This window comes from Erinaceus europaeus, chromosome 16 (assembly GCF_950295315.1).
Source record: "Erinaceus europaeus chromosome 16, mEriEur2.1, whole genome shotgun sequence".
Lineage (NCBI taxonomy): Eukaryota > Metazoa > Chordata > Mammalia > Eulipotyphla > Erinaceidae > Erinaceus > Erinaceus europaeus.
In genome coordinates, this window is record NC_080177.1 from 44,718,264 (window position 1) to 44,745,986 (window position 27,723).

The 27,723-nt window shown below is 40.5% G+C and overlaps 2 protein-coding genes across 3 annotated transcripts in view; one reads left to right on the forward strand and one right to left on the reverse strand.

Moving 5' to 3' along the window:
- PYGL (glycogen phosphorylase L) overlaps positions 1–3,639 on the forward strand; it is a 40,230-nt gene extending 36,591 nt beyond the window's left edge. Inside the window, exons 19-20 of the mRNA XM_007536037.3 lie at positions 1,132–1,198; positions 3,308–3,639. Coding sequence (XP_007536099.2) covers positions 1,132–1,198; positions 3,308–3,484 — 244 coding nt within the window. The 3' untranslated portion in view covers positions 3,485–3,639. The remainder of the gene's footprint in view (positions 1–1,131; positions 1,199–3,307) is intronic.
- ABHD12B (abhydrolase domain containing 12B) overlaps positions 1–27,723 on the reverse strand; it is a 34,694-nt gene that overhangs the window by 391 nt on the left and 6,580 nt on the right. The window contains exons 2-14 of one of the 2 annotated variants that reach the window (XM_007536042.3): positions 26,611–26,738; positions 25,745–25,844; positions 21,400–21,519; positions 19,815–19,845; positions 11,962–12,007; positions 11,731–11,860; positions 8,689–8,726; positions 7,630–7,709; positions 6,585–6,667; positions 5,237–5,315; positions 4,516–4,634; positions 4,076–4,399; positions 3,679–3,892 (exon numbers count right to left, since the gene is read on the reverse strand). In XM_007536042.3, the coding sequence (XP_007536104.1) occupies positions 4,372–4,399; positions 4,516–4,634; positions 5,237–5,315; positions 6,585–6,667; positions 7,630–7,709; positions 8,689–8,726; positions 11,731–11,860; positions 11,962–12,007; positions 19,815–19,845; positions 21,400–21,519; positions 25,745–25,844; positions 26,611–26,738 (982 nt within the window). In that variant the 3' untranslated portion in view covers positions 3,679–3,892; positions 4,076–4,371. Of the gene's footprint in view, positions 1–3,678; positions 3,893–4,075; positions 4,400–4,515; positions 4,635–5,236; positions 5,316–6,584; positions 6,668–7,629; positions 7,710–8,688; positions 8,727–11,730; positions 11,861–11,961; positions 12,008–19,814; positions 19,846–21,399; positions 21,520–25,744; positions 25,845–26,610; positions 26,739–27,723 lie in introns of those variants that run through there. The other variant, XM_060174980.1, reaches the window with a different exon arrangement.

Below are 27,723 nucleotides of genomic sequence, written 5' to 3' on the forward strand. Positions count from 1 at the left end.
ATAGCTCCCAAATACAGGAAAAGTATATAAATACCATTAACTGTAGGCCCCATCAATCTTATCTGGGGCCCATATTCAGCACAGGAGCACGTGTAACCTCTGCATCCCTGATCTGAGCTCACTTTTCTTGGTTACAGTTAGGAACATTGCACCCAATTCAGGACCAGTCTTCCTCTAGTGGCAGAGTTGACACAGCCTCCCTTAGGAGAGTGGGGCAGTCCCTACCACTGTTGTTTCACCTTGAGGACAAGGTCCTGTAGAGGGCTACAAAAAGGTCCACGATGCTGTTGCTGATGGAGATGACCAGTGATGGTGGAGAGAGGGATCCACTAGAGGCCTAGGTCCATCATATCTATGTGGGAATGACTGGGGTATTCTTTTATCCTTCCATTGATATGGTCAGCTTTCAAGTATATTCATCTGGTGGCATTGTTACACAGGAAGAACCATAGAAAGGTTGATGACTGGTTAAAATTATCATGGTGAGCTGGAGAAATAGCATAATGGTTATGTAAAGAGACTCTTATGCCTGAGGGTCCAGAGTCCCAGGTTCAATCCCCTTACCATAACCCAGGATAAGTAGGGCTCTGGGGGAAAAAATATTATAGAAACTTATATTATAGAATTATAAGTTGGGAGGGCAGTGGCACACCCTGTTAAGTGTACATATTACCACATGCAAGGACCTGAGTTCCATCCCCCGCCCCCTGTTACGCTTCATGAGTGGCGAAGCAGGTCTGCAGGTGTCTTTCTCTCTTTCCTTCAGTCTTCCCTCCCCTCTTTCTCTCTGTCCTATCCTATCAAGTATAACAGAAAGCATGGGGAGAGGGGGGAATAGCTATTGGGAGCAGTGGGGTGGATTCACAATACCGGCTTGGAGCCCCAACAATAATCTTGGTGGCAAAGAGAGAGAGAGAGAGAGAGAGAGAGAGAGAGAGAGAATAGGATAGGATAGGATAGGATAGGATAGGATAGGATAGGATAGGATAGGATAGGATAGGATAGGAGAAAGTTTGGTAAATTAGTGTGCCTGGGATTAAACAAAACAGATTCTTAAATGGAGTTATAGATAAAACCTATTAATGAAAGTGTTTGGTTTTTTTCTCTCCCCAACACACACAAAAAAATCAGATTTAAAGTCTTTGCAGACTACGAATCCTATATCAAGTGTCAAGAAAAGGTCAGCCAACTCTACATGGTAAGTATATTGCCTAGATTTATCATGGAAACCAGTTTACTATAATTAGTTAAAATTTTTGCTTCTTGTGATAAATCTAAATCTCAGGCCCTTACTAGCCAACCCAAAAGATAAGTGAGACAGCTGTTCATGCCAGAATCTGAGTTTTTCCAAGTTTAACAGAGGTTGCTGAGCAGTAGCACACCCAGTTAAACACACATATTTCCATGCTCAAGGACCCAGGTTCAAACCCCATATCCTCACCAGCTGGGGAAAGGCTTCATAAACAGTAAAACAGGTTTGTAGGTATCTATCTTTCTCTCTCCCTATTTCCCCTCCTCTCCCAATTTCTTTCTGTCATATCCAATAAAAATAAGAAGGGGGGGGAAGAAAAATGGCCATCAGGAGTGGTGGATTCATAGTCCCAGCACTACAAATTTTATATTCCCCCACCCCCGTGGCAATATAAAGAAGAAAGAGGAGGAGGAGGAAACCATATTCCACATAATTGAGAGAAGAGACTTTTTGGGTTTTTTTATTTAAATAATTAAATTGAAGGAAGTTTTTCCCTCTTTTTTGTATAAATAGAAAATTGAGAGAGAAGGGAGAAGTTAGAGAGGGAGATAGAAAGAATGACACCTGCAGATCTGCTCCACCACTTGTGAAGCCCCCCTCCTGCAGGTGGGAACTGGAGTCTTGAACCTAGAACATTGCACATGTTCATGTGTGCACTCTACCTGGTGCATCCCACTCAACCCGGGGAGGAAGCTTTTACTGTCTTATTTCAGTAACTTCTGAGGTTGGGTGGTAGCTTACCCGGTCATCATGCAGAAACACCAAGCCCTACTGATAACTCTTGCCACAAGTAGAAAGGAAGAGTGGGTGAGTGAGAGAAAAAGGAGAAAAAGAAATGAAGGAGGAGGAGGAAAGGAAGGAAACTTTCCAAAGTCTAAGTAAACTAATTTCAGATTTTTGTATTCAGTATTTAATTTTTTTAAGTGTTTTGTGAGAGAGAGACCAGAGCATTCGATGCATCATGTGTGGTCCTGGGGGTGGAACTCAGGGCCTTATGCATGCAAGGCTCTACTGCTAAGCCCTCTCCCCTGTACCTCATACACTTTTCTGGCTTTGGATAATGTTCTGTGCATTATCAGTGAACTTTTAGAATTCTATACAAAATTATGAATCTCTAAAATAAATAGTTAATTTTATTCTTTTACATAAAAATTATGAGATTTGTATATTGTATATTTCATTAGGGACAAAGTTCTTTTCCTAAAATGTACAATTTGTATAATTTCCAAAATGTATCATTTTCAAATAATTTATTTGAAATTTTTAATTAAAGGACATATACATATATCCTATCAGCATTAAGACAGTAAAATAGTACATACAGATTTTTTGAGGTTTTCTTTGGGGATTAATGGTTTATAGTACAATTGTACAATTTCTTATTTCCCTATAGTAGGTATTTGCAAAGTATTTTCAACTTGTGTCCTTTTTAAGGATAAAGTCTTAAATTACCCTGTTTTGAAAATCAGTTGACTACATTGGTCAGTATAAACTTTCTGGGCCATTTATCTTCAGGAAAAAAATATAGCAAGAGAAGCAGGTCATTACAGTTTCTCATTGGATTTATTGCCTGAATGAAAAATAATATTCTAGAGTAATATCTTTCTAACTTTGACTGTGAGCCACAGGTTAATCTTCTTGATATGGCATCGAGTAGACAACAAATATTAGTTCTTTATTTCCCCTTTCAGCTTAAAGGAAGATGAGGAATCTTCATTCAAAATAAAGTATGGGAAATATGGCTGTCATGCTATAACATTACGGCCATAGCAAAAATTGCCAAGCAATTGCCAGTGAGAAGTAATTTATTTCCATGGTTTCTCCTGTAGTAGAAAATGCTTTTTTTTATTCTTAAGAGAAATAATTTTTAAACAGGAGAAAAGCAATCTCTCATGTGTAACACCCAACTGTGAATAATGCATTTATGTTTCACTCTATACAGTTTACTCCTGCCACTTTACTTATAAAATGTGCTTGAATGTACCTGGTTTGATGTTTGTCTTAAAAGACATATAGGCCTTAACATATATATATATACACATGTATTGTTTACAGAATCCTAAGGCCTGGAACACAATGGTACTCAAAAACATAGCTGCCTCAGGGAAATTTTCCAGTGACCGAACAATTAAGGAATATGCCAAAGACATCTGGAACATGGAGCCATCAAATCTGAAAATTTCCCTTTCCAATGAATCTAGCACTGGGGAGAACAAAGTAAATGGGAAGTAAATTATAAAATGTCTCTAGAAAAAAATAGCTTCTTAGTGAATTTGAACATTTTTTTATTTCATTTTGTTAGCTAATATTCTCATTAAGTATCTTTGGGAATTGAGAGGGAAAGTATATGACTGTATTGGGATTAAAAATAAAGTGTTAGTGTCCAAAAGTGTTAGTGTCCCAAAACTTCATATTTTATAGCAGACAATAAATGATAGACTAAAATGATAGAACTTTCCCCAACACCATTTAGAAAGCTAGAAAACAACTTGTAACTGTTTAATACTGCTTAGTGAAATTAAAATGCAAAGTATTTAATTCCATTGGAATGCAGTCTACGGTCAAACCAAGAACATCTTCAGAAAAGAAAACAGAAGTAGAACCTGAAATGGAATTGGTGTATCGCATCAAAGTAAAAGACTCTGGGGTGGCTGGGTGGGGAGAATACAGGTCCAAGAAGGATTCAGAGGACCTAGTGGGGGTTGTATTGTTATATGGGAAACTGGGGAATGTTATGCATGTACAAACTATTGTACTTACTGTTGAATGTAAAACATTAATTCCCCAATTAAAAAAAAAAAAAAAGAAAAAAAAAAAAAGAACAACTTCATCCACAAATGCCCCCAGGATGTTTGGTGGGAAGCAAAGTTTACTAAGTTCTGGCTCTCCATGGTGAGATTTTAGCAGATTTCAGGAAGTAGAGACAATGGTAAACTAAATTAGAACATTCCAAATCACTAGCATCCATGCTTTCCCTTACTAAAATGGCAGGTGACTTATCAAAAAGTCAACAATTTCAACTCATCCAAGCAGTCCAGCAAAATTTCACATCAAAAAATATAGATCACAAGTAGTGTTGGGGCCAAGTCTTCCTTGAAGATTTCTGCTGCTCTCAGACCTCATGCCCACTGCTTGCTCAGGAAATCTCTGCAGAAAAAGGACAAGTCAGCACATGTGCCCTCCACTTCATGGTTTAAGTAGGCCCAAACAAGTCTCATTATCATTACAGGAAAGCTCAACATATTTAGCAAGGCACCTCTTACCTCACAGTTGGTAACAGTGCTGGGCTATTACAAAGGAGGTTGTGCCGGAAACCAGGGGGAAAGATCACCATCTTGACCCTCTCTTTCACCCTATATGCATTGTGTGCAATTTCATAGAGCTACAAGGGACAGAAAGACATAGACTCAAGAGGATGTCCAATCAAAGTCATAGTTTTATTAATCTAAATTACCCCAAAGGGTGCACAAGTATCCAATTAAGGGAGATAGTCACAGTAAGTCAGAAATGTGGGACCTCTCCACATCCCCCACTGGCTGGCTGCCTCTACAGCTAAGGAAATACAAAGCTCATACCAAATGCTGGCAGAACTTCATCCCTCAATGCCCTAAGCCCAATGCAAGGGGATGAGGAATGGCAAAGAACCCACTCTGTTTAAAAGAAAAAAAAAACTACATTCCCATTTTTGGATACCACCACCACTCCACAGGAAAGTCTACATGGAGATTTTCGTAGCAACCTTGTATCTTCTCAATACCACAGACTCCCAAATGAACAGCCAGGTTCCACCACCAATATCCCTTTGAGCCAATTAGCACAGGGCATTGATACTTATTGTGTACACCAAACAGAATGACTCTTTAAGGATGTAGAGGATTATTTATAGTATCAGATATTTTCTTTGTATTGTAATCAAACTAAGGCTAGAAAGAAATAGTGAAATCTATATCCTATGTTACAGTCGTTATGGAGCTCTTTGTTTACCTGTTTTCCCAACTCCAGAGGCACTGTCTTATCATCCTCACCATGTAGCATGAGCAGGGGAGAAGACAAATATTTAACACTAAGGACAAATATAAAGCATTCAGTTTAAGAATTAGACAGTCGGGTGTTTTTCCCTCTTTCAGTTACAATTTTAGCAAAGCCTAAAGTTTGCTCAAAAGATAGACTCTCCTTCCCTCTAAAGTATGACAACCTCATATTTAAATTTCATACAATGACTTGTATCTCCAGGCAAGTTCTCCTCTATTTTATACCCTCAGTTTTACTTATTTCTATGTGAATTTTTTAAATAATGAAGGAAAAACACTGCAGTTAGAAGAACCTCATCTTTTCCCCATTCTACCTTATTTTATAACATTAATAATTAACTAGAAGCATGTAAACAAAAATTAAATAATTCAAACCCCAAAACTAATAAGAATTATTATAGAAGAGCAACAAGAATTCGTTGCAGCAATTTATTTACCTCTCTCCATAAATGTACAAAATGGGTATACAGTTAACAGGCTTGATTAGCTTCTTGGTTCACCTAGCCTAATAACCCAAAGAAGGTATTATTGAAGAGTGGCTTGTTCTTACTCCAGTAATAACTGCCTGTTTAGAAAAATTCTCAAAATTGCCAAATTCTAGTTATTGGACTTGCTGTCAGGTTTTATAGAAGGCTGAATAGCCTTGAGCTACATAAGAAATAAAGCCTACAAGTCAGTTATCTCCCAATGTATATTAGATCAGATCCAAAGGGAAAAGAAAAAGATTCTGATTGATCTTTCTCTCCCCCTCTCTGTCTTCCCCTCCTCTCTCCATTTCTCTCTGTCCTATCCAACAATGATGACATCAATAACTACAACAATAAAACAGCAAGGGCAACAAAAAGGAATAAATAAACATTAAAAATTTTTAAAAGATTCTGATTGGCCCTAAATCTTAAGCTCCATTAGTCAGTTCAGAGGGGGTACTAAATTGGTGAAGCTATTTAACATGAGGAAAATATCAAATGATTAAAAAATTTAACTGGGTAGTGGTACACCTAGTAGAGCACAAATGTTACCAGGTTCAAGCCCCCAGTCCTGTAGATGGGAGAAGCCTCACAAGTGTGAAGCAGTGCTGCAGGTGTCTCTCTCTCTACCTCTCTATCTTCCTCTTCCCTCTCCATTTCTGTCTTTACCCAAAAAAAGAATAAATAAAATAATATTTTTTCAACTCAGATACCGTATATCAAACCCTAGTCCCCCTCTAAGAATGATTTTCATGCTTTTCATTACCTATACAGTAGCTCACATGATAACTCTATAGCTATAGAAACAATTGACATCTTTTATCATTGGCTTACTTTTCATCACTAGGGAAGACTATTTTGTCTTTTTTCAGGGCATCCATAAGCATGAGTAAAAATCCTGGAAATTTCTGGTAAATCTATTTTTGACAAAGGAAAACAAATTAAAATTTGGTGTATAATTACGTCATAAGTTCTAATTTCCCACCAAGAACTACAGTAGCATAGAATAGTAAATTTCTAAATATAACAAACTTAGAAAACTAAAAGTCACAAGATTTTTAAGAGTAATTTGTATCTTCATGGAAAAGTTGAAAAATACAGAAATGAACAAAAAAAGAAAAGAAAGGAACAAATCACACTTAATCCCTCCATCCATAAAAAAAAAAAAATCATTGTTAATGTTTGTTTTGTTTTGGATTTGCCTCCAGGGTTATCACTGGGGCTTGGTGCCAGATATGAGTCCATCACTCCTGGTGGCCATTTTTTTCCTTTTTTACTTCTTCCATTTTATTTGATAGCACAAAGGGAAGTCAAGAGAAGATGGGGAAATAGAGAAGGAGAGAGAAAGATATAATAGATACCTGCAGACCTGCTTCACTACTTATGAAGCATCCCCCACTGCACGTGGGAGGCACAGGCTCGAACACAGATCCTTGCACATGTGAGCTTATGTGAGCTTACCCATGTGTGCCACTGCCTGGCCCCTGTTTTGTTTTTATTCCTGTCTTTCTCTAAAATGCAAAGAGTATAACCTGGGAGGTTACTCCATGGGTAGAGATCATACTTTGCATACATGAGGCCCCAGGTATATGCATATCATCTGAGTGGTGCTCTGAGCTCTCTCCTTCTCTCCCTCTCTTTTAAAATAAGTAATATTTTTTGTCATCTATGGGGCTTCACCACTCTGAGTTGACTTTTTTGAAAAATCATTGTGCCTCAGCCATTGTGCCTCCTTTACTAACAACTGACAAATAACCTATTTAAGGTTAGAGTATTTTGGAAATGCATAAAACTAGGTAATAAAAATGAACATGAATAGTAAATGTGTGTAAAAACAGCTAACATGTTCACATCACATGAAAATGAATCAGAGACTCACCTTAAACAAGGGATAATTGATAGTTGTATTCCACATGTTGGTAAATGGAGCTTCCAGGACAATCGCATCAGCTGGGGCCCCTTGAAAATAACAAAAAGGAATAACTCCCCTATTGCATTCAAATGCCACTTTCTCTAAATAAAGAACCTTGAAGGTCTTATACATGAACCACCTACATCAAAAGTATTTGTGACACTTATTAATACTGCAAACTCCCTGACCAAACAACAGATATATTGAATCAGAAGTTGGGCTTCAGAGGACTAGGTGGTGTGAGAATAAGCATTTGTAACAAGTTTTCCCTACTCAAAAGAACATGGTAGTAAAAATCCACTGCCTTCTAAAACACAACCAAGTTGTCATGACACCTGCTGACCTGATTCACCACCTGAGAAGCAACCCTCTGCAGGTGGGGAGCCAGGCTTGAAACAGGATCCTTATGCCCTTATGCCATCCTTGCACTTCACGCCATGTGTGCTTAACCCACTGCGCCACCGCCCAACCCCCCGGGGATATTTTAATACAAGTAGTTTTGATAATTTAGCCTATTATTTCATAGTGTATTATTTTCTTCTCCTGTAACCCACAGTACTCCAGAACAGTATTTATTGTCGCTCCCCAAAAAGGATTTGTTCAAAGATAAGTTTATTTATTGGTGATTTACTGGATAGAAACAGAAAAGATGAAAGATAAAGGGGAGATAGAGAGGGAAAAGGGGAGGGATTGAGGGGGAGAGAGAGGGAGAGAGAGAGAGAGGGAGGGGCACAGGACCATTTCCCTCCCTGTTCACAATACTTTCCCTCCTTAGGTGGGGACCAGGAGTTTGAACCAGTATCCTTGCATATTATAACATGTGAATTCAATATTTTCAATTTTATAACCCTAAAGAGTGGCTATTTTTTTTATTAAATAGAAAATAAAAAAGAAATGTCATATTCTCAAATGTTACATTCTCATAAACTGTCTAAAGTTAGGGTGTTTTATTTCCATGTTCAAAGTATATGCAATAGTTTTTTTTTATCCCTCAAGACAAGAATATCATGTAAGTGTTTATAGTACCTTTCTCTTCTAGTACTTTTGCAGCATTTGTTGCAACTCTGTAAATCAAAGAAAGATTAGTACATATGTAGAATAGTGATTTAAGAGTCAAGTAAATAGTACAAAAAGCAACATCTAATCTGAGCATCTGATAAGAGTTCCAGACCTTTTGGTGAGAAAATACACATAGACATGATTTACCCAGGATTATGAGGGGTTATCCTGGCCCTAAATAAAATAATACTTTCTCTTTTTAATTTTTTTAATGATTATTTTTTAAACCAGAGCACTGCTCAGCTCTGGCTGGTGGTGGCACAAGGGGTTGAACCTGGGACTTTGGAGCCTCAGGCATGAGAGTCTCTTTGCATAACCATTATGCTATCTACCTCTACCCAAGGAATGCTTTCTTTAAGACTCTCGTCTACAGCCATACCACCCTGAACATGCCCAATCTCGTCTTTAAGACTCTCAAGTAGAGCTTTGGAATCTTCTTCTACTAGCGTTTGCCCTTCTTCCGTAGCCAGTCAACAGCGTCAGGTTGAGCCTGATGTAAAGTTTCGAGACCTCCTTTGAATCTGGAGAGGTGGCAGTCGTTGACTATGTGGGTCATTGTCTGTAGCCGCAGGGGCAGTTCGGCTGTCTCTGGCTCCCCAGCGATGGAACATAGCGGCGCACCGGCCATGGCCTAATCGATAGCGATTGAGGAGGGCCCAATCATAACATGCTAGGTCAAAGCAGGGGTCTGTGATGAGGTGTTTGTTCTTTACCTCAGCTGACTGCCAACTCTGTTTCCAAGAGACTGGAACAGGGAAGTTCAGTGTAGGCATAGGGGACCAGATTGGGTGACGAGACGTCAAGCGTTGGACAGGGTGGGCAAAGATATCCACATATATTGGCAGGTCCGGTCGAGTGTAGACGTGGGAAATGAACTTAGATGATGCCGCATCCCGACGAATATCTGGCGGGGTGATGTTGCTAAGAACTGGCAGCCATGGAACCGGGGTGGAACGGATGGTTCCAGAAATTATCCTCATGGAGGAATATAATTTGGAATCGACCAAGTGGACATGGGGGCTACGGAACCATACTGGGGCACAGTATTCTGCAGTGGAATAGCATAATGCCAGAGATGATGATCGTAGTGTGGAAGTGCTCACGCCCCATGAGGAGCCGGCCAGTCTTGCAATAATGTTATTCCTCGCGCCCACCTTTGCTGCAGTTTTTATGAGATGTTCGTGATATGACAGAGTGCGATCGAGAGTAACGCCAAGATAGACTGGCTGGGCTTCATGCCGGATTCTCATATCGCCAAGCTGCACATTAAGCTCACGCGAGGCCGAGGCATGGTGTAGATGGAAAACAGATGATATCGTTTTTGCAGTGCTAGGGATTAGTCGCCATTTTTTACAGTAATCAGATAACAGAGACATGTCTTTCGTGAGTGTTTCCTCGAGGATGTCGAACTTGGATGCCTGAGTTGCACAGCAGATGTCATCGGCATAGATGAACTTCCTTGAAGAAGTTTCTGGGAGGTCATTGATGTAAATATTAAATAGCGTAGGAGCCAGAACAGAGCCCTGGGGGAGGCCACTTGAGACAAGTCTCCATCTGCTAGACTTGTCACCCAGATGCACCTGGAATCTTCTGTTTTGGAGAAGAAACGATATAGTGTTGGCCACCCATGGAGGCAGGCATCTTGAGATCTTGACTAGGAGACCACGGTGCCAGACAGTGTCATAGGCTGCTGTGAGATCAACAAAGACAGCACCCATCTTTAAATTCTTCTGGAATCCATTTTCAATGTAAGTTGAGAGGGCCAGGGCTTGTTCGCAGGTAGATCTTCCTGGGCGGAAACCAGCTTGGGTGGGTGATAGGAATTTCTCTGTAAGATGAGAAATACATGACAGAAGCAGCCTCTCAAGGAGTTTGTAACACACGGAGAGGAGAGAAATTGGTCTATAGCTGGCGGCCAGTGTTGGGTCTTTCTTTGGTTTCAAAACCGCTATAATCTTCGCACGACGCCAAACTTTGGGCATAGACTCAGATTCCAAGATGTGGGACAGGAATGAAGCAAGCCACTTCTTTGCCACGGGACCCAGGTTAAGAATGAGTTCTGGGGTGATGTTATCATAGCCAGCAGCTGTTCCCGGTTTAACCCTCTTCAAAGCGTCTTCCAGTTCAGACAGTGTAAAGGGAGAGAGTTTTGGAGATGGACAAGATAACCGGAAGTGGGATGACCACTCATGGGAAATTTCTCTTTTCCAGACTGGGTCGATCTTAGCATGTCCAACTTGAGTTAGGTGACTGGTCACTGAGTTTGGAGATATGGGAGGATGGGAGACGGGAGGGGGATGGCTACCGGCACCCAGTCTGTGAAGAAGCTTCCAGGCCTTCCTACTTGAGTGGGTGAAGTTCAGACTTTCCGTGAGTTGTTGCCAGCGGGCTTGGCGTGCTGCATCCAGGGAGGCAATGAGATGGTCAGCCACATCTGGGTCGCCTGACTCATCATACTGCTTTAGTAGTTGCTCGCATTCAGCATCAAGACAAGGCATATAGTTAGCACGTCTCCCACGAGGAATAGCTTGGGAAGCTGCTTTGAAGATGGCTTGGCGGAAGCGCCTGTAGGAATCTTCAGAGGGGATAGAGTTAATTGGAATTGCAGGAATAGATTTGTTGGTAAGATCACTGAACAGACGCCAGTTTGCTTTCCAAAAGTTCCATCTTAGTTTCTCCGAGCACAGAATCAGTGGGAGCTGGAGACCAATGTGGATGATAGCTGGGCGGTGATGACTGTGCGGGAAGATCTTGAGAACTTGTCTCGTAGCGGGAAAGGCTTGGCCGTTGACTGTGCTAATCCAGTCAACGGAATGATCTTCAGTATCACAGATAAGCAGAGAGCTGACTAGACTCTCCTTTTTAGCCAGGCCTACTGGCATAGCTGGTTTCCGGCCACATGTAGTGTAAAAAAGACCCTCTCTTCTGCCAGGGTGACCCTTCCACTGCTCACTGCTATCTTTGATGTGACACTAAAGCCCCAAGAACCCTTGTTCCAACCCTACTTACCCTGTACCCAGAGAATGGCCCCAGAGACACACAGGGGTGCCACCACTTCTCGCCTTGGTCCACTCATAGACACAAACAGCATCTGCAGTCAGTGCCTCTTCTGTGGGATCACCAGTAGAGTCCCCAAACCCTGGCACCAAAGAGATGCTTTGTCACTACCTTCAAAGTCAGGAATCAGCAAGAGTCCCTTGCTTCTGGAAACATCTCTTTGTACACCGTCTTAGCACTTACCTCTATAGTCAACATTCAAGACATGAAAGCCACCATCACTCAGCACCTACATGAAAAAGAGGCTGTTAACAGTTTAATTGGGAGTTGCAGACAGAAATAGTGACATAAAAAATGGCCACTTTTCAACACAGTCATAACCCAATATGCTATAGATAAGGAAAAAAATTTTAATCTAGTGTCTGACTTCACATTTGAGAAGATCAAAGAGGAAGATGGATATCAGCATAGCAGAGCAGGTCAGAAAAGCCCACACACACCCTAGCTCTGGCATGGACCAGCTATGAGACCATGGACAAGCAACTTACCATTCAGATATGTCAGTACTGCTCTGAAAAGTGAAAAGCAATAGTTGTTGCCTGTGGAATTGCTAGAAGATTGCATGTGACACTATATTCAAGCATCTGCTTACATTATGATGTCCTTTTGATAAAATCCCTTGGGAATAAGCACTTTACACAGAGTTGTAGTATGGGTAATCAAATAATGGAAAGATATTTGTATGAATTGATAACAGGTTAATATGGCTGAATATGGGCCCCAGATCACATCAAATCAATAGGGTTTACAGTCAACAATATTTATACACCTTTCCCATATTTGGGAACTACCCAGCAACAGCAACAACAACAATAACAGCAACAACAACAATGGGGGAAAGATGGCTACCAGGAGCAGTGGATTCATAGTGTAGGCATCCAGCCCAGAAATAATCCTGGAAACCAAAAACAAAACAGAAAGAAAAGATGATGAAGAATGTCTAGTCCTTGACAAGGACTCAGAGGTTACACAGGCTTCTGTGCTAAATATAAATATATATAAGCCCTGGGTCAAATCAATGAAGTAAATAGTTTAGTTGTATTTATATGTTTTCTTAGAGTTTAGTAGCTACTCTCTACCCTAACCCAACTTTCTAGCCTTTTTATCAACTCTGATGTCATCTTCCCATACAATATTTTTAGGTCACCTGCATGTTAGCTATCAAGCTCAAGCAAAAATTACTGAAGTCAAGGGCCCCTAGGAACATACCTAAAATAGACTTCCTAGCCTCTGTCTACTCTAAGGTAGAATAAATCTAAGGAATAATTCTCATCTGCTCTATTTCTTCTTTATGGCTATTGTTTATTAAATATTTTGTCCTGCTTTATATCTCATCAGCTTTCATTCGCTAAGTTGCAGATACTACTATGATTCCATCCTGACCTCCCTAGGGAGACCTCACAAATGTGTCCCAAGACCTCACCTCTCCAGAGCCCTGCCACATTAGTGAAAGATAGAAATAGGCTGGGGTTATGAATCGACCTGCCAAAGTCCATGTCAAGTGTATAAACAGTTACAGAAGCCAGAACCCCCACCTTCTGCATCCCAAAATAATTTTGGTTCATACTCCCAGAGGGGGAGAGAGGTTCGGGAAGATGATCAAAGTGTTCTGTAATCATCAGTGCCCAGAGAGAAAAGAGGAAAAAGGAAAGAGATTCAGAAGTACTAATAGGCCCCACCTAAACCTCAAGGACATTTTGATGATTCAAACCCAATTGCAAGGAAGACTAAAACAAAAACAAATCAATGGGACTACATCAAATTGAAGAGCTTCTGCACAGTAAAAGAAACCATCACACAAGCAAAGAAATCTCTCACAGAATGGGAGAAGATCTTCACATGCCATACATCAAACAAGAGATTAATAACCAAAATATACAAAAAGATCAACAAACTTAGCAACAAAAAAGCAAATGACCCTATCCAAAAATGGACAGAAGATATGAACAGAACATTCACTACAGAAGAGATCCAAAAGCCTAACAAACACATGAAAAATTTCTCCAGGTCACTGACTATCAGAGAAATGCAAATAAAGATAAAACTGAGACACTACCTCACACCTGTGAAAATGGCATACATCAAAAAGGACAGCAGCTAATGCTGGAGAGGTTGTGGGGACAAAGAAACCCTTCTGCCTTGCTGGTGGGAATATAAACTGGTCCAACCTCTGTGGAGAGCAGTCTGGAGAACTCTCACAAGGCTAGAAATGGACCTTCCATATGGCCCAGTAATTCCTCTCCTAGGGATATACCCCCAAGGATTCCATAATGCCCAATCAAAAAGATATGTGTACTCCTATGTTCATAGCAGCACAATTCATAATAGCTAAAACCTGGAAGCAACCCAAGTGCCCAATAGCAGATGAGTGGCTGAGAAAGCTGTGGTAGATATACACAATGTAATACTATGCAGTTGTTAAGAACAATGAACCCACCTTTTCTGACCCATCTTGGATGGAGCTAGAAGGAATTATGTTAAGTGAGCTAAATCAGAAAGACAAAGACAAGTATGGGATGATCCCTCTTATAAACAGAAGTTTAGAAAGGGAAACTCAAAACAGGATTTGAGTGAGTTTGTAGTAGGGCACCACAGTAAAAATCTCTGGGTTGAAGATAAAAGGTGGATGTTTGGATTCACGGGGGGGGGGGGGGGGGGGATGGGAATACAGTCTTTTCATGTTGACAATGATGTTTATGTACACTCCTATTAACTTATTGTCATATAAATCACTAATTAATATGAGAGGGGAAAATTTGATTGAAACTTTTTATTTATTTATTTTTTATTTAAGAAAGGATAAATTAACAAAACCATAGGGTAGAAGGGGTAAAACTCCACACAATTCCCACCACCCAATCTCCATATCCCATCCCCTCCCCTGATAGCTTTCCCATTCTCTATCCCTCTGGGAGCATGGACCCAGGGTCATGGGTTGCAGAAGATGGAAAGTCTGGCTTCTGTAATTGCTTCCCTGCTGAACATGGACGTTGACTGGTTGGTCCATACTCCCAGTCTGCCTCTCTCTTTCCCTAGTAGGGTGGGTCTCTGGGGAAGTGGAGGTCCAGGAATGTCTAAACTTTTAATGAAACGCAAAGACCATAGGCTGAGTCTTTGATATGTTGACTCTCTTAAAAGCTTAGACCAGGGAGAACAGAAGCAACCAGTAGCACAGCTATATACAAATAATGTCAAAGGACATAAATTATGGTGATGTTGTGTATGATACAGCAAATCCTAACAAAGGGATTTTCAAAATTAACCTAATTGTCAAATAATTTGATTATAGCAATAACCCTCTATTGCCTTCTTAAACCCTAAGACAGCAGGAACCTCCCACTTCCTCTATAGAGCCCACATTTCCCCCAGTCCTGGAACCTCTAGGGTAGGGCTCACTTTCCTGCATGCTTCTCTCAATTCATACCAAATGATATTGCATCTATTGATCCCAATCTGATCAATGCAATGAGTACCACCTCAGCATGCTTCACTTCAAACTATGTCCAGAGACTTCAGGCATGGAATGTCAACCCTTCAGCCTCATTACTCGGGTGAGACCTTTCCTTTTTCGTAGGACTCCTTAACTCCATTCCAGGTGGTTCACTTCCTAACAAAGTCCCAAAACCTAGATATAGACCAGGGCCCATGAGATAGGGCATATGTACACATGTAGCCATAAATTAGGGCAAAATATATACCTAAAATAAAAGTGCACAATAGTCTGCAGTGAGTCAAATGAAGCAAGAAAGTCGAAAGCTCTGAAAAGACATCATAAAGTACCTAATGAAATGGTTTCTACTTAGACCTAGATACCCTCCTTACCTACTTCCTATTACATTTCCCTCAGTCACTCCAAAGTTAAACTTGTCAAAGTAAGGACTACAAAAGCTTAATAAGGGCAAGAGACTGGCATACTTTAATGTTTACTCTTTAGTCACTACCAGGCCACCCCATCCATCATCTGGGGCTCTAGTCAGGGAGTTATGGAATTACCACACAGACATGATGGGCCTAGAACTCAAATAGATCCCTCTGTCCATTGTCACTGGTCATCTTCATCAGGAACAATACATTGGACATCTTTGTGGGCTCCCATTGGACCTTGACCTCAATGTCAATCAATAATAGTAGAGAATTGTTCCATCCTCCGAAGGGAGGCTGGACAACATATGCTATGCTACACCTGATGAAGATGGGTCCTGAAATTAGGGCAGCTTGGAACATTCCTACTCATGACCACAGAATATAAGCTCAGACCTATAGGGATGCAGAGGTTACATAGGCTCCTAAGCTGAATATGGGCCCCAGATCAGATCAAATCGATGGGGTTTGCAGTCAACAATATTTATACACTTTTCCCATATTTGGAAGCTACTCTCTTCCCTGATCCAGCTTTCTAGCCCTTTATCCAGTCATGATATCATCTCCCCAGACAATAACTTGGGTCTACTTTTATATCAGATGTCAGGCTCAGGAAAAAACTAGTATAGTTATGGGCCCTTTGGAATAGAATTAAAATAGGCCTACTAGCTATCTTCAAAAATGGAGACTCCAAATCTTTTTTTTTTAATTTATTTCCTTTTGTTGCCCTTGTTGTTTATTGTTATTATTGTAGTTGTTATTGATGTTGTTGTTGTTGTTGGATAGGACAAAGAGAAATGGAGAGAGGAGGGGATGACAGAGAGGGGGAGAGAAAGACAGACACCTGAAGACTTGCTTCACCGCTTGTGAAGTGACTCCCCTGCAGGTGGGGAGCCGGGGCTCAAACAGAGATCCTTACAGTGATCCTTGCACTTTGCACCACATGCACTTAACCTGCTGTGCTACCACCCGGCTACCTTTTAATTTTTTTAAATTTATTTATTCCCTTTGTTGCCCTTGTTGTTTATTGTTGTAGTTGTTATTGATGTTGTCGTTGTTGGATAGGGACTCCAAACTTTTATCTGTAATATTCCAGCCTTTAGGTTCGTGATTAGTCAACAATTTGTTTGGCTTTATATGTTAACTCTTTTTTCAGCCACCAGGCTCCAGATGATGCCAACCGGACTTCCCTGGACAGACAACCCCACCAATGTGTCCTGAAGCCCTGCTTCCTCAGAACCCCACCCCACTAGGGAAAAAAAGATACAGGCTAGGAGTATGGATTGAACTGCCAACACCCATGTTCCGTGGGGAAGCAATTACAGAAGCCAGACCTTCTACCTTTTTGCACCCCAAAGTGACCCTGGGTCCAAAGTCCAGAGGGATAAAGAACAGGAAAGCTATCAGGGCAGGGGATGGGATATAGAGATCTGGTGGTGGGAAGTGTGTGGAGTTGTACCCTTCTTATCCTATGGTTTTTGTCAGTGTTTCCTTTTTATAAGTAAAAATTTAAACTAATAATAAATAAATAATAAGTACTACAGGCATAGATATGACTTAGAAGAAAGGACCATAGAAGAAATGGGCAAATATATATACACAAATAGTTATGGAAACAATAGTCAACCCTTATCTGTGACCTTTAGATAATTACTGCAGTTTCTAGTGGAGGGATCAGGGATACAGTACTCTGGTGGTAATAACAGTATGGAATTATAACCCTGTTATCTCATACTTTTATAATTCAGTATTAAATCACTAAGAAGTTTTTAAATATTTATTTATTCCTTTTTGTTGACCTTGTTGTTTTATTGTTGTAGTTATTGTTGCTATTGATGTTGTTGTTGTTGAATAGGACAGAGAGAAATGGAGAGAGAAGGGGAAGACAGAGATGAGGAAAGAAAGATAGACACCTGCAGACCTGCTTAACTGCTTGTGAAGTGACTTCCCTGCAGGTGAGTCCTTGAGCTTAGCGCCACCTGTGCTTAACCCGCTGCACTACCACCCAACTCCCCAAGAATTTTTTTTAAAAGAATGTCCATTCTTTAAATTGGTGATTGTGATGAATATTTAAAATCATGAGGAATGATTTTAGACGATCATTAAGTGAAAGAATACAACATAAATTTTAATTACCTTTTATTTTAAATTATATTTTATTACATATATATATCCTATAGTACTTTATAACTTCATAGGATCACCAAGATGCTCACCTGGGAAAGTACCTGTTTTGCCATGTGCACAACCGAGATTTGATCTCCCAACCCCCACCTCACTCTGGGAAACTTCTGTGCTGCGGTGTGTTTCTCTCTCTCCACCCCCCCTCCATCCCCTTCCATCTGACAATATCAACCCATAGTAGTGATGCCCTAGGGATAAGGATGCAAATAAATGAAAGTAACTGTGTTACTGATTGTAGTTATGAATAAAGGAATGTGAGAGAAAGAGGAAAGTGACTAGAAGAAAGAAAATTATTATTTGAATAATAAAAATCTGGTTTAGGGAGTCGGGCAGTAGCGCAGTGGGTTAAGCACATATGGCGCAAAGCACAAGGGCCAGTGTAAGGATCCTGGTTCAAGCCCCCAGTTCCCCACCTGCAGGGAAGTCGCTTCACGGGCGGTAAAGCAGGTCTGCAGGTGTCTGTCTTTCTCTCCCCCTCTCTGTCTTCCCCTCCTATCTCCATTTCTCTCTGTTCTACCAACAACAACAACATCAATAACTACAACAATAAAACAACTAGGGCAACAAAAGGGAATAAATAAATAAATATTTTTTAATCTGGTTTAAACAATCACCTATTCAAAGAAAAAGTGTTCATGTTGGGAAGTGATGACTGTAGCAGCTGGTACCCAGAATCTTATCTGCCTTGGGGAAGGAGTCCATCATACAGAAACAACAGACTTATCACTCCAGACAAACTGCACCCAGTCCACCATTACTCTTCAAGAGTCAACCCTAGGAAGGCTGTGCTGGGGAGGAAAAGAGCAAACAGGTGAGGGAAGAGAAAGGTCAAAGGAGATTTAGTAGGTCAGGATTCTAAGCTCCACTAGTACTGTCAAATCAGAAAAGAGCTATGAGATGAGAGCTAGAATATGAGAAGTAGATTAGATTTTGTGGTCAGTAACTGACCCAACAGCCTGGTAACCCAAACTTACCTAACTGGAATGTGGGAGAAGATAAACAGAATACTTGCCCATCCAGCTGTGAGTCAGATAGCCTGCCATGGTCTTCACACTTCACCTGCCTCCAACAGGCTGGAGTCATATAATAGGTAAGGGAGGAGAGCCAGGTATGGCCACTAGCCCCCCACCCCCATTCTACCAAACTTCATATGGGGCTGAACCCAAGGCCTAAGTGACTCCTTAGAGAAGACTCTTTGTATTTATCTTAATTACAGAAAAAGGAGGAGGAAGAGAAGAAGAAAAAAGTAGTTTCTTAACACAAATACCCAACAAGAGATAAATGGATAAGGAAGTTGGGAAATATATACACTATGGAATACTATTAAACTTTAAGGAAAGGTGAGATCTTGCCTTTTGTTACAACACAGATGGAACCAAGTCAGATGAACAATGAAAAATACCTACCAGATGATCTCATTCATACATGGGGTTGAGGAAACAAAGCAAAGGAACAGACAGGGTATAATATCTTTGCAGATCTGGGGTCTCTCAGCGGGGAAGTGGTTGTACAAAGACAGGCAATGCCCTGTACTGGGTGGGAAAGACACACTGGTGGAAAGGCACTAGCACACATTTTGGGGAGATATAAAATTGTATACCTAAAACAACAACATTTGCTCAATAAAAAATTATTTTTAAGAACAAAGATGGCTTCTTGTTAAAAGAATTTAATTTTGGACTTAACATTATCTGAGTCCCTTCCTAAGAAGCAAATAAAAGTGTCTTTAATTCCATCCGGCCACAAAGATACTACATAGGGAACTGTTTGGGGCCTGCCAAATGCTCACATGTGACCCCTGACCCCAAAGTCAATGTAGGAAAAGCAGTTCACTCAGGGAACTTTAAGCCAAGCCCCAGCCCCACAGCCCACCCTGGAGATCTCTCTGTAGACAACCACATTGAGTGTTGAGCAGGAGGATTTTATGGTTGCAGGTCAGACAGAATACATAGTCTTTTAAGACTGACCCCTTGAGGGCTCTTCAGACATACCTTTGCTAGCTTAAGTCTATGAGATGCTGCCCTGTAGAGAAGGTTAAAAAGAAAAAAAGAATTAGGAATTATGATGACAAATTCAATAAAATCATTATAATGCTGCTGGCATCTGATCCTACCTTTCTTTTCCAGGTGAGAGAAATAAGTAACTAGGAAAATTGTGTGTGTGTGTGTGTGTGTGTGTGTGTGTGTGTGTGTGTGTCTGCTCAGCCAAGTCAGGATGAGTGGTTGATGATTTCCCATTGCTGCCATGTTTTTTGTTTGTTTGCTTTTTCCTAGGGGGAGTGCTAGGGGCTAGTGCTTCTCCATCTGGACATTTGAAGAATTACTCACAATCTGCCTTCTTTCACTTGTAACAGCAAAATTTATTTCAAAGAATACTTTCAGAAACTAAAGGAAAATAATTTTCATAAAGTGACTTTCCAGAATAAGAAGTGATAACAATCAAGTTCATTAAACTAAGGTCTGCCTGTATACTGTCCACACTGCCCATAAGTGCAAGAGGAAATTGTGGCTGGGGGGAGGCTCAGAGGGAGAGCTCAGGAGTTGCATATGTCAAGCTCCTACATTAATCCCTACACCACACATACCAGGGTTATGACCTGACCTCTCTCAGACTCTCTCTCCTCTCTCTCTCTCTCTCTCTTCCTTCAGGGTTAATGCTGGTGCTCAGTGCTAGCACTACAAATCCACTGCTCCTGGAAGACATTATTTCCATTTTATTGGATAGGATAGAGAGAAAGAGAGAGAGACCTGCAGACCTGCTTCACTGCTTGTAAAGTTTCCCCTTTGCAGGTGGAAAGACAGTGGACTTGAACCTGGAACCTTGTGGGGGTCCTTGCACTTTGTACTATGTGGACACTATCTCTCACAAATAATTAGAGGCTTGGAAAGATTGCTCACTTGGATAGTGTGCTGCTTTGTTCTATACACACAACCAAGGTTCAAGCCCTGACACTACTGAACTAAAGAAAGCTTTGGAACTGTGTGTTTTTTTTTTAATATTTTTTAAAATTTTGTTTTTTTATTAATGAGAAAGATAGGAGGAGAGAAAAAAACCAGACATCACCCTGGTACATGTGCTGCTGGGGCTTGAACTCAGGACCTCATGCCTGAGAGTTCAGTGCTTTATCCACTGAGCCATCTCCCAGACCATGGTGTATTTTATTCTTTATTCTCTCTCTCTCTCTCTCTCTCATAGACACTCTCCATAAATGTGACTCGAAAATGGACATCATTGAGGCCAAGGAGATATGCAGGACTTCCATTGCCAGAGGTTCACTCCCTGGTACCACCACATGTGGCTAGAGCTGAGTAGTGCTCTGGCTTCCCTCTCTCAGTCTTTCTCTCTCAGAAATAAATCAGTCTAAAAACAAATGGATCCACATAGTCTACAGATAGAATATATAGACAGACTTTCATGAAAAGTCCGTTCATAAATACTCTCAAATTTTAGCAAACAGAAAAAAAATTCATGCAGGCATGCTAGCAAGATGAAAACTAAGCCCTAAGCCCTACCTTTTACAGGGCTTAAATGTATTCTTTGTTTAAAAAAAATCCAATTCCAAGTGAAGACACTAACCTGTGCTGTGCACTGCCATGAAGATAAACAATTATTGGATTGCCATCGTGAAGAGCCGCTTCATACCAGCAACGGTCCTTCCCCTTAGCATCTTCCCCCCTGCAGCTGGGAACCGTGTGCCTGCAGAGAAAAGGAAGGTTGTAATAGGCATGTGCAGCAAGAATTATCTATTCTTGCCAACACCGGAAATAATCTTTATATCAGTGTCATGTGTACATGGGTACATGCTGTACATATGATGATGTGCACTGAATGCATTATCTCATAGTTCAAATAAGATATATTGTTATCAAAATAGTAGATGATATATATTTATTACTATACAATAAAATTATGTATATATAAATATACAAATGTGCATTATTTTTTGAGCAATGCATACACATGTCAAGAATTAAAACATAATACCACAGTCTTTTAAATTGAAACTCACCATATCAAAGACTCATCCTATGTATTAAAAAGATAGTCTGTGCTTTAAAAAGGTTGAGACATTCAGTTTTTCCCCCTCTCATATTACTTAGTGATTTATATGACTACAAATTGATAGGAGTGTACATAAATAACATTCCCACCACCAAAAGACTGTGTCCCATCCCATCATCCCTTCCCTCCCCTCCCCCCAACCCCCCACCCCCATCCCATGAAGCTGAACATCCACCCTCACCCTCAACCCAGGGTTTTTACTTTGGTGCCCTACTACAAATTTAGTCAAATCCTGCTTTGAGTTTCCCTTTCTATTATTCTTTTTCAACTTCTGTTTATGAGTGGGATCATCCTATACTCATCTTTATCTTTCTGACTTAGCTCACTTAACATAATTATACCCCTTTCCCATATTAGGGAGCTACTCTCTTCCCTGATCCAGCTTTCTGGTCCTTTTTCTAGCCATGACATCATCTCCCCAGAAAATAACTGGCATATCAGATTTCAGGCTCAGCGGCAAAAAGAAAAAGGGGGGGGGACTGGTTTAGCTACAAGCCCTTTGGAATTTAACTAAAATATGCCTACTAGCTATCTACAAAATGGAGGACCCCCCCCCCCCAATTCTTCATCTACACTATTCCAGCCTTTAGGTCCATGATCGGTCAACAGTTTGTTTGGCTTTGTATGTTAACTCTCTTTTCAGCCACCAGGTTCCAGATGCTAGCATGATGCAGACCAGACTTCCCTGGACAGACAACCCCACCAATGTGTCCCCAGAGCCCCACCCTAGTAGGGAAAGAGAGAGACAGGCTGGGAGTATGGATTGACCTATCAACGCCCATGTTCAGCAGGGAAGCAATTACAGAAGACAAACCTTCAACCTTCTGCATCCCACAATGATCCATTTGGGTCCATACTCCCAGAGGGTTAAAGAATAGGAAACTATCAGGGGAGGGGATGGGATACAGAGTTCTGGTGGTGGGAATTGTGAGTTGTACCCCTCTTATCCTATGGTTTTGTCAATGTTTCCTTTTTATAAATAAAAAATTAAGAAAAAAAGAAACTCACCTCCTGCAGGTACAAAGATAACCCCTTTTAACCATGCTCCTTTTCAGTTCTTCTTCTAACTGATACATCAATTATTAACTTCCAAGATTGTAATTCTTTTTTTTTTTTTGCCTCCAGGGTTATTGCTGGGGTTTGGTGCATGAATCACGAAGCCACTGCTCCTGGAAGCTATTCTTTTTCCTTTCGTTGCCCTTGTTGTTTTTTTTATCATTGTGGTTATTATTATTGTTGTTGGATAGGACAGAGAGAAATGGAGAAAGTAAGGGAAGACAGAGAGAGGGAGAGAAAGATATATGCCTGTAGACCTGCTTCACTGTTTGTGAAGCGACCCCCCTACAGGTGGGGAGCTGAGGGCTGGAACCGGGATCCTTATGCCAGTCATTGCGTTTCATGCCATGTGCGCTTAACCTGCTGCCCTACCACCCAACCCCCAAGATTGCAACTCTTAGGTGCATTTTACTTGATGGAAGCAAATAGAAGCATAATATATATTTGCCACCTGCCATTGGTTTAACTGAAGTGGGAAGCTGGAAAGAGATTTTTGCTATGTTTTTGTTTTATAGAGACAGAGAGAAATTGAGAGTAGTGAGATAGAGGAGATAGAGAGAAAGAGATAATTGCAGCACTGCTTCACCACCCATGAAACTTTCCCCCTCCAGGGACTTTAACCCAGGTCCTCAGGCATGGTGATGTGTGCACTAAATTAAGTGCTCCACCACTCAACCCCTGGAGAGAGTCTAAAGGGATTTTTTTTTATTTTTTATCATCTTTATTTATTTATTGGATAGAAACAGCCAGAAATTGAGAGGAAAGAGGGTGGTAGAGAGGGAGAGAGAAAGAGATACCTGCAGTACTGCTTCACTACTTCTGAAGCTTTCCCCTTGCATGTGGGGACTGGGGGACTCAAACCTGGGTCTTTGTACATTGTAACATGTGCACTCAATAAGGTGTGACACCACTCAGCCCTTTTAAAGGTAAATAACTTATTAGAAAAACTTAAGCTTAAAGCAAGACTATTGTACTCAGGAAACCCAGTGACTTGTCTGAGCTCCAGTTCCTCCACCTTGTTAAATCAATGAATGGACTTTGAAAATGCAAACACTTCCATATGGTGTGTCACATAGGAACTTGAAGAATTGGTCACATGATAGTAAATCCTCAGTCATCTCCATCTAGGGTGAGAAAGTCCCACACCAAATCCCAGTGTCTGTACAAACAGACACACTCCTAGAAAAATAGGCTAGTCACAAGGAATGTTGAGTTCTCAAGCCGAAGTCTGATGGGGCAATAGCAAGAATAAAATGACTTTCAACTTCCAACACTATTCACTGGACTGTGCCTTACAGATTAAGGAGAAGTTATGTGAAGCACATTGGTCTCTGCACTTTCTGTGATCTGTTTAAATTCAGGAAGTACTAGAAAATTAACAACCAAGACAACTAGTAGAATCAAACTGAAGTGTCAGGCTAGCTTCACGGGCGGGAGAGAGAGACGAACAGGGACTCATGGCTGAGTGGTATGCAGTTCAGTCTTTATTCATGTGGAACGCAGCACAATCTAAGCTATCTCTAATCACAATCTTGTCCTTATATATCCTGAGGCGGAAGTGACAGGTCTGAAGAGGATATTCATAGAATAGGGTGTGGGGAGAAGGAAAAAGCATGCAAAACAGTGAGGATTAAACCAATGCGCTGGAGGCAGGGTGGTGCTTAGTTAACAGTGGTTATGTAAATAGAATACAGTGTTAAGCAGGAAGGATTAAACCAATGAAACAGAAGGGGTCTTAGAAGCAGAATTTAGAAGCATACCAACACTGAAGCCCATGCCAAAATAGTTGAGTTGGTAGAGTGTTAGACTGAAGAATCAAACTGAATAAAATCAAACTGAAGTAAGAATGTTCAGGACTTGACCTGATAAATATATGTCCAGTGGCCTCTCTGTACCAACCACCATGCTAAGCAATGAAAACCTACCAGCAAAGTCTCTCAGCTATAAACACTGTAGCATATAAGGAAGAAAAACACCAACCAAACAATTGCTCAAATATTTATTTAAAGGGATGGATGCTATAAAGGACAAGCTCAGACTGTCAGTGAGAGCATAAGCTTAAAAGAGAAAGAAAGTCATCCCTGAAAATCACCAAACTGAGATCCAAATATGAGTAGATAGCTAGGCAAAAAGAGAGAAAGGAGTAAACTGAAAAATACTGCAGACACTTTGGTTTGCTATGCAAGAAGATTAAGAGGTCTGGAGTAGAGTGGGAAGGGTGGTGTAGGAAAAGGGGTCAGGGGGCTGAGGAAACCCAAAGCACAGGGCAGGTCCTTCACACTCTAAAGCAAAGCTCCTGAAAAGCAAATTCAAGTATGCCTACTACTAATATAAGGAAAGGTGAGCAGGGAATGGGAGTGTTAGGTGGTTGTACACTCAATAGAGCACACAGGCATTGCCACATGCAAGGACCAGGGTTCAAGTTCCCAATCTCACACTTACAGGGCAGAAGCTTCAAGAATGATGAAGCAGTGCTGCAGGTGTCTCTCCCTGCTCCCTTTTTATTTTCCCCTTCCCTGACTCTTTCTCTCTGTCTCTATAAAAAATAATAAACATCAATAAAATGGCCACCAGGACTGGTGGATTCACACTGCTGGCACCAAATCCCAGTGACAACCCTGATTGCATAAAATAAAATAAAATAAAATAAAATAAAATAAAATAAGGAAACTGGGTATAGCTTTCAGGTACTTCTAAGCACATCAACCTCTCCACAGCCAAGAAAGAGGGTTCTACTCACCCTTGCCCTTGTAACAGGAAAGCCCTGCCACAAGGAACCCCAGTGCCCAGTTATTGCACTCACCAGATTCCTAAAATCACCTTTGGTTCACATCTGATATAGAAGTTCACTGTATGAGGAATCTTTAGCTCTGGTTTTTTAAAATCCACAAATGGTATTTTGACTGTTAAATAGAAATCATTATCAACTCCTAAATTCCATGTTTTCAAATTCACAATCAACAAAAGTAATCCCAGGGTTAACATGTTTCTAAGCTGCAAGTTACTAAGCTAAATTCTTATTAAATTATTTTCTTTTACAATCTGGGACTAGCCAACAGTATAGTGCCCCTACCCCAATTCTCATCCTCATCCTACCCACTCCCAAAAAACTATACCAGTGTGGCTCATAACAGTGTTTGTTCAGTCCTTAACTTTGTCTCAAACTAAAAGCAGAGACCACTCTCCTAAACAGGTAAGAAGGTCTAGTAAAAGGTAATGAATATTCTGTTACTTGAGTCAAGTCTTGCTTTTTCCGCTAAGTAAAACCTAATCATGAAAAAAACATATACCTGATGACAAGCAGTGAGAGTGTTTCCTGTGCACTGTCAGAAGATCTATGGGGAAATACATCTTAACAGCTCATTCTCACTCCCCCACCCCTTGGGATATTAGGAAGAAGAAAACAGAATACAATAATACATCAGGTACACCTATGAATAACTGTTTAACTCCTGAGCTGAAATTCCACTATTTTTCTACCTGTCCTCATCAGTTTTCAAGGACTCATTATAGACCCAAAATCCAATATTAAATGGGCTTCAGACCATTTAATTCTAGCCACAATATTAAAATTGCTACGTCTTTTTCATTCAGTCACAACCTTAAGGACAATTAATTACTTACTGGGAAAGAAATACAGAGGTTAATTTATGAAAGGGCTATACTTACACCAATTAAAATAGATAAGCATGTTCATCAGAGGAGGAAAAATGTGTTCTTTTAATGATTTACTAGTAAAGCTGTCATACAGAGCGGCAATTTTTCTTCCAAGTGTTGGACAGGAGTGTGGAATAGATCTGCAAGAAATTTTGACACAAGCAAAATTGGTACTCATATTGCCCTGGTTATTGCTGTTGTCATTGTTTTAAGGTTCCAATAAAAGTCCAGAAATTAACACCAGGAATGAAAGGTAACTTGGGATCAATGTATACTTTTTCGCATAAAACAACTGTATTTCAATACATATACTTTTTTTGCATCAAATGACTGTATTTCAATACACATCTATACAAACAAAAATGAAACACCATAGCAAAATAATGGCAAAAGCATAACATTTTATTTGCCTTGCACTAAGAATGATTAAAATTCTTAATCATAAATGAGCTGTTGGAATACAGTTATAAAGCAACTAACATCCTTAGGGAAATGCCATGTATACTTTTTTAAAGGACTGTGAACTACTTTTTTAATTATTATTTGCTGAGTAGAAACAGAGAGAAATCAGGGGAGAAGAAGACAAAGAGGGAGAAGGAGAGGGGTCAAGTGGTGGTACACCTGGTTAAGTGCACACATTACAGTGCACAAAGACCCAGATTTAAGCCCCTGATGCCCACCTGCAGGGGTAAAGCTTCACGAGTGGTGAAGCAGGGCTGCAGGTTTCTCTATGTCTTTCCTTCTCTCCCCCTCCCTTCTCAATTTCTGTCTCTATTCAACAATAAATTAAAAGATTACAAAGAAAAAGAAAATATATATTTAAAAAGATAGAGAGAAGGAGTTGGGTGGTAGTGCAGCAGGCTAAGTATAAGTGGTGCAAAGTGCAAGGACTGGTGTAAGGTTTGAACCCCCAGCTCCCTGCCTGCAGGGGAGTTGCTTCACAAGTGGTGAAGCAGGTCTGCAGGTCTCTGTCTTTCTCTCCTTCCTCCTGTCTTCCTCTCCTCTCTCCATTTCTCTCTGTCTTATCCAACAATAATGACATAAATAACAACAACAATAACTACAACAATAAAACAACAATGGTAACAAAAGGGAATAAATAAAATAAATATTAAAAAATAAAAG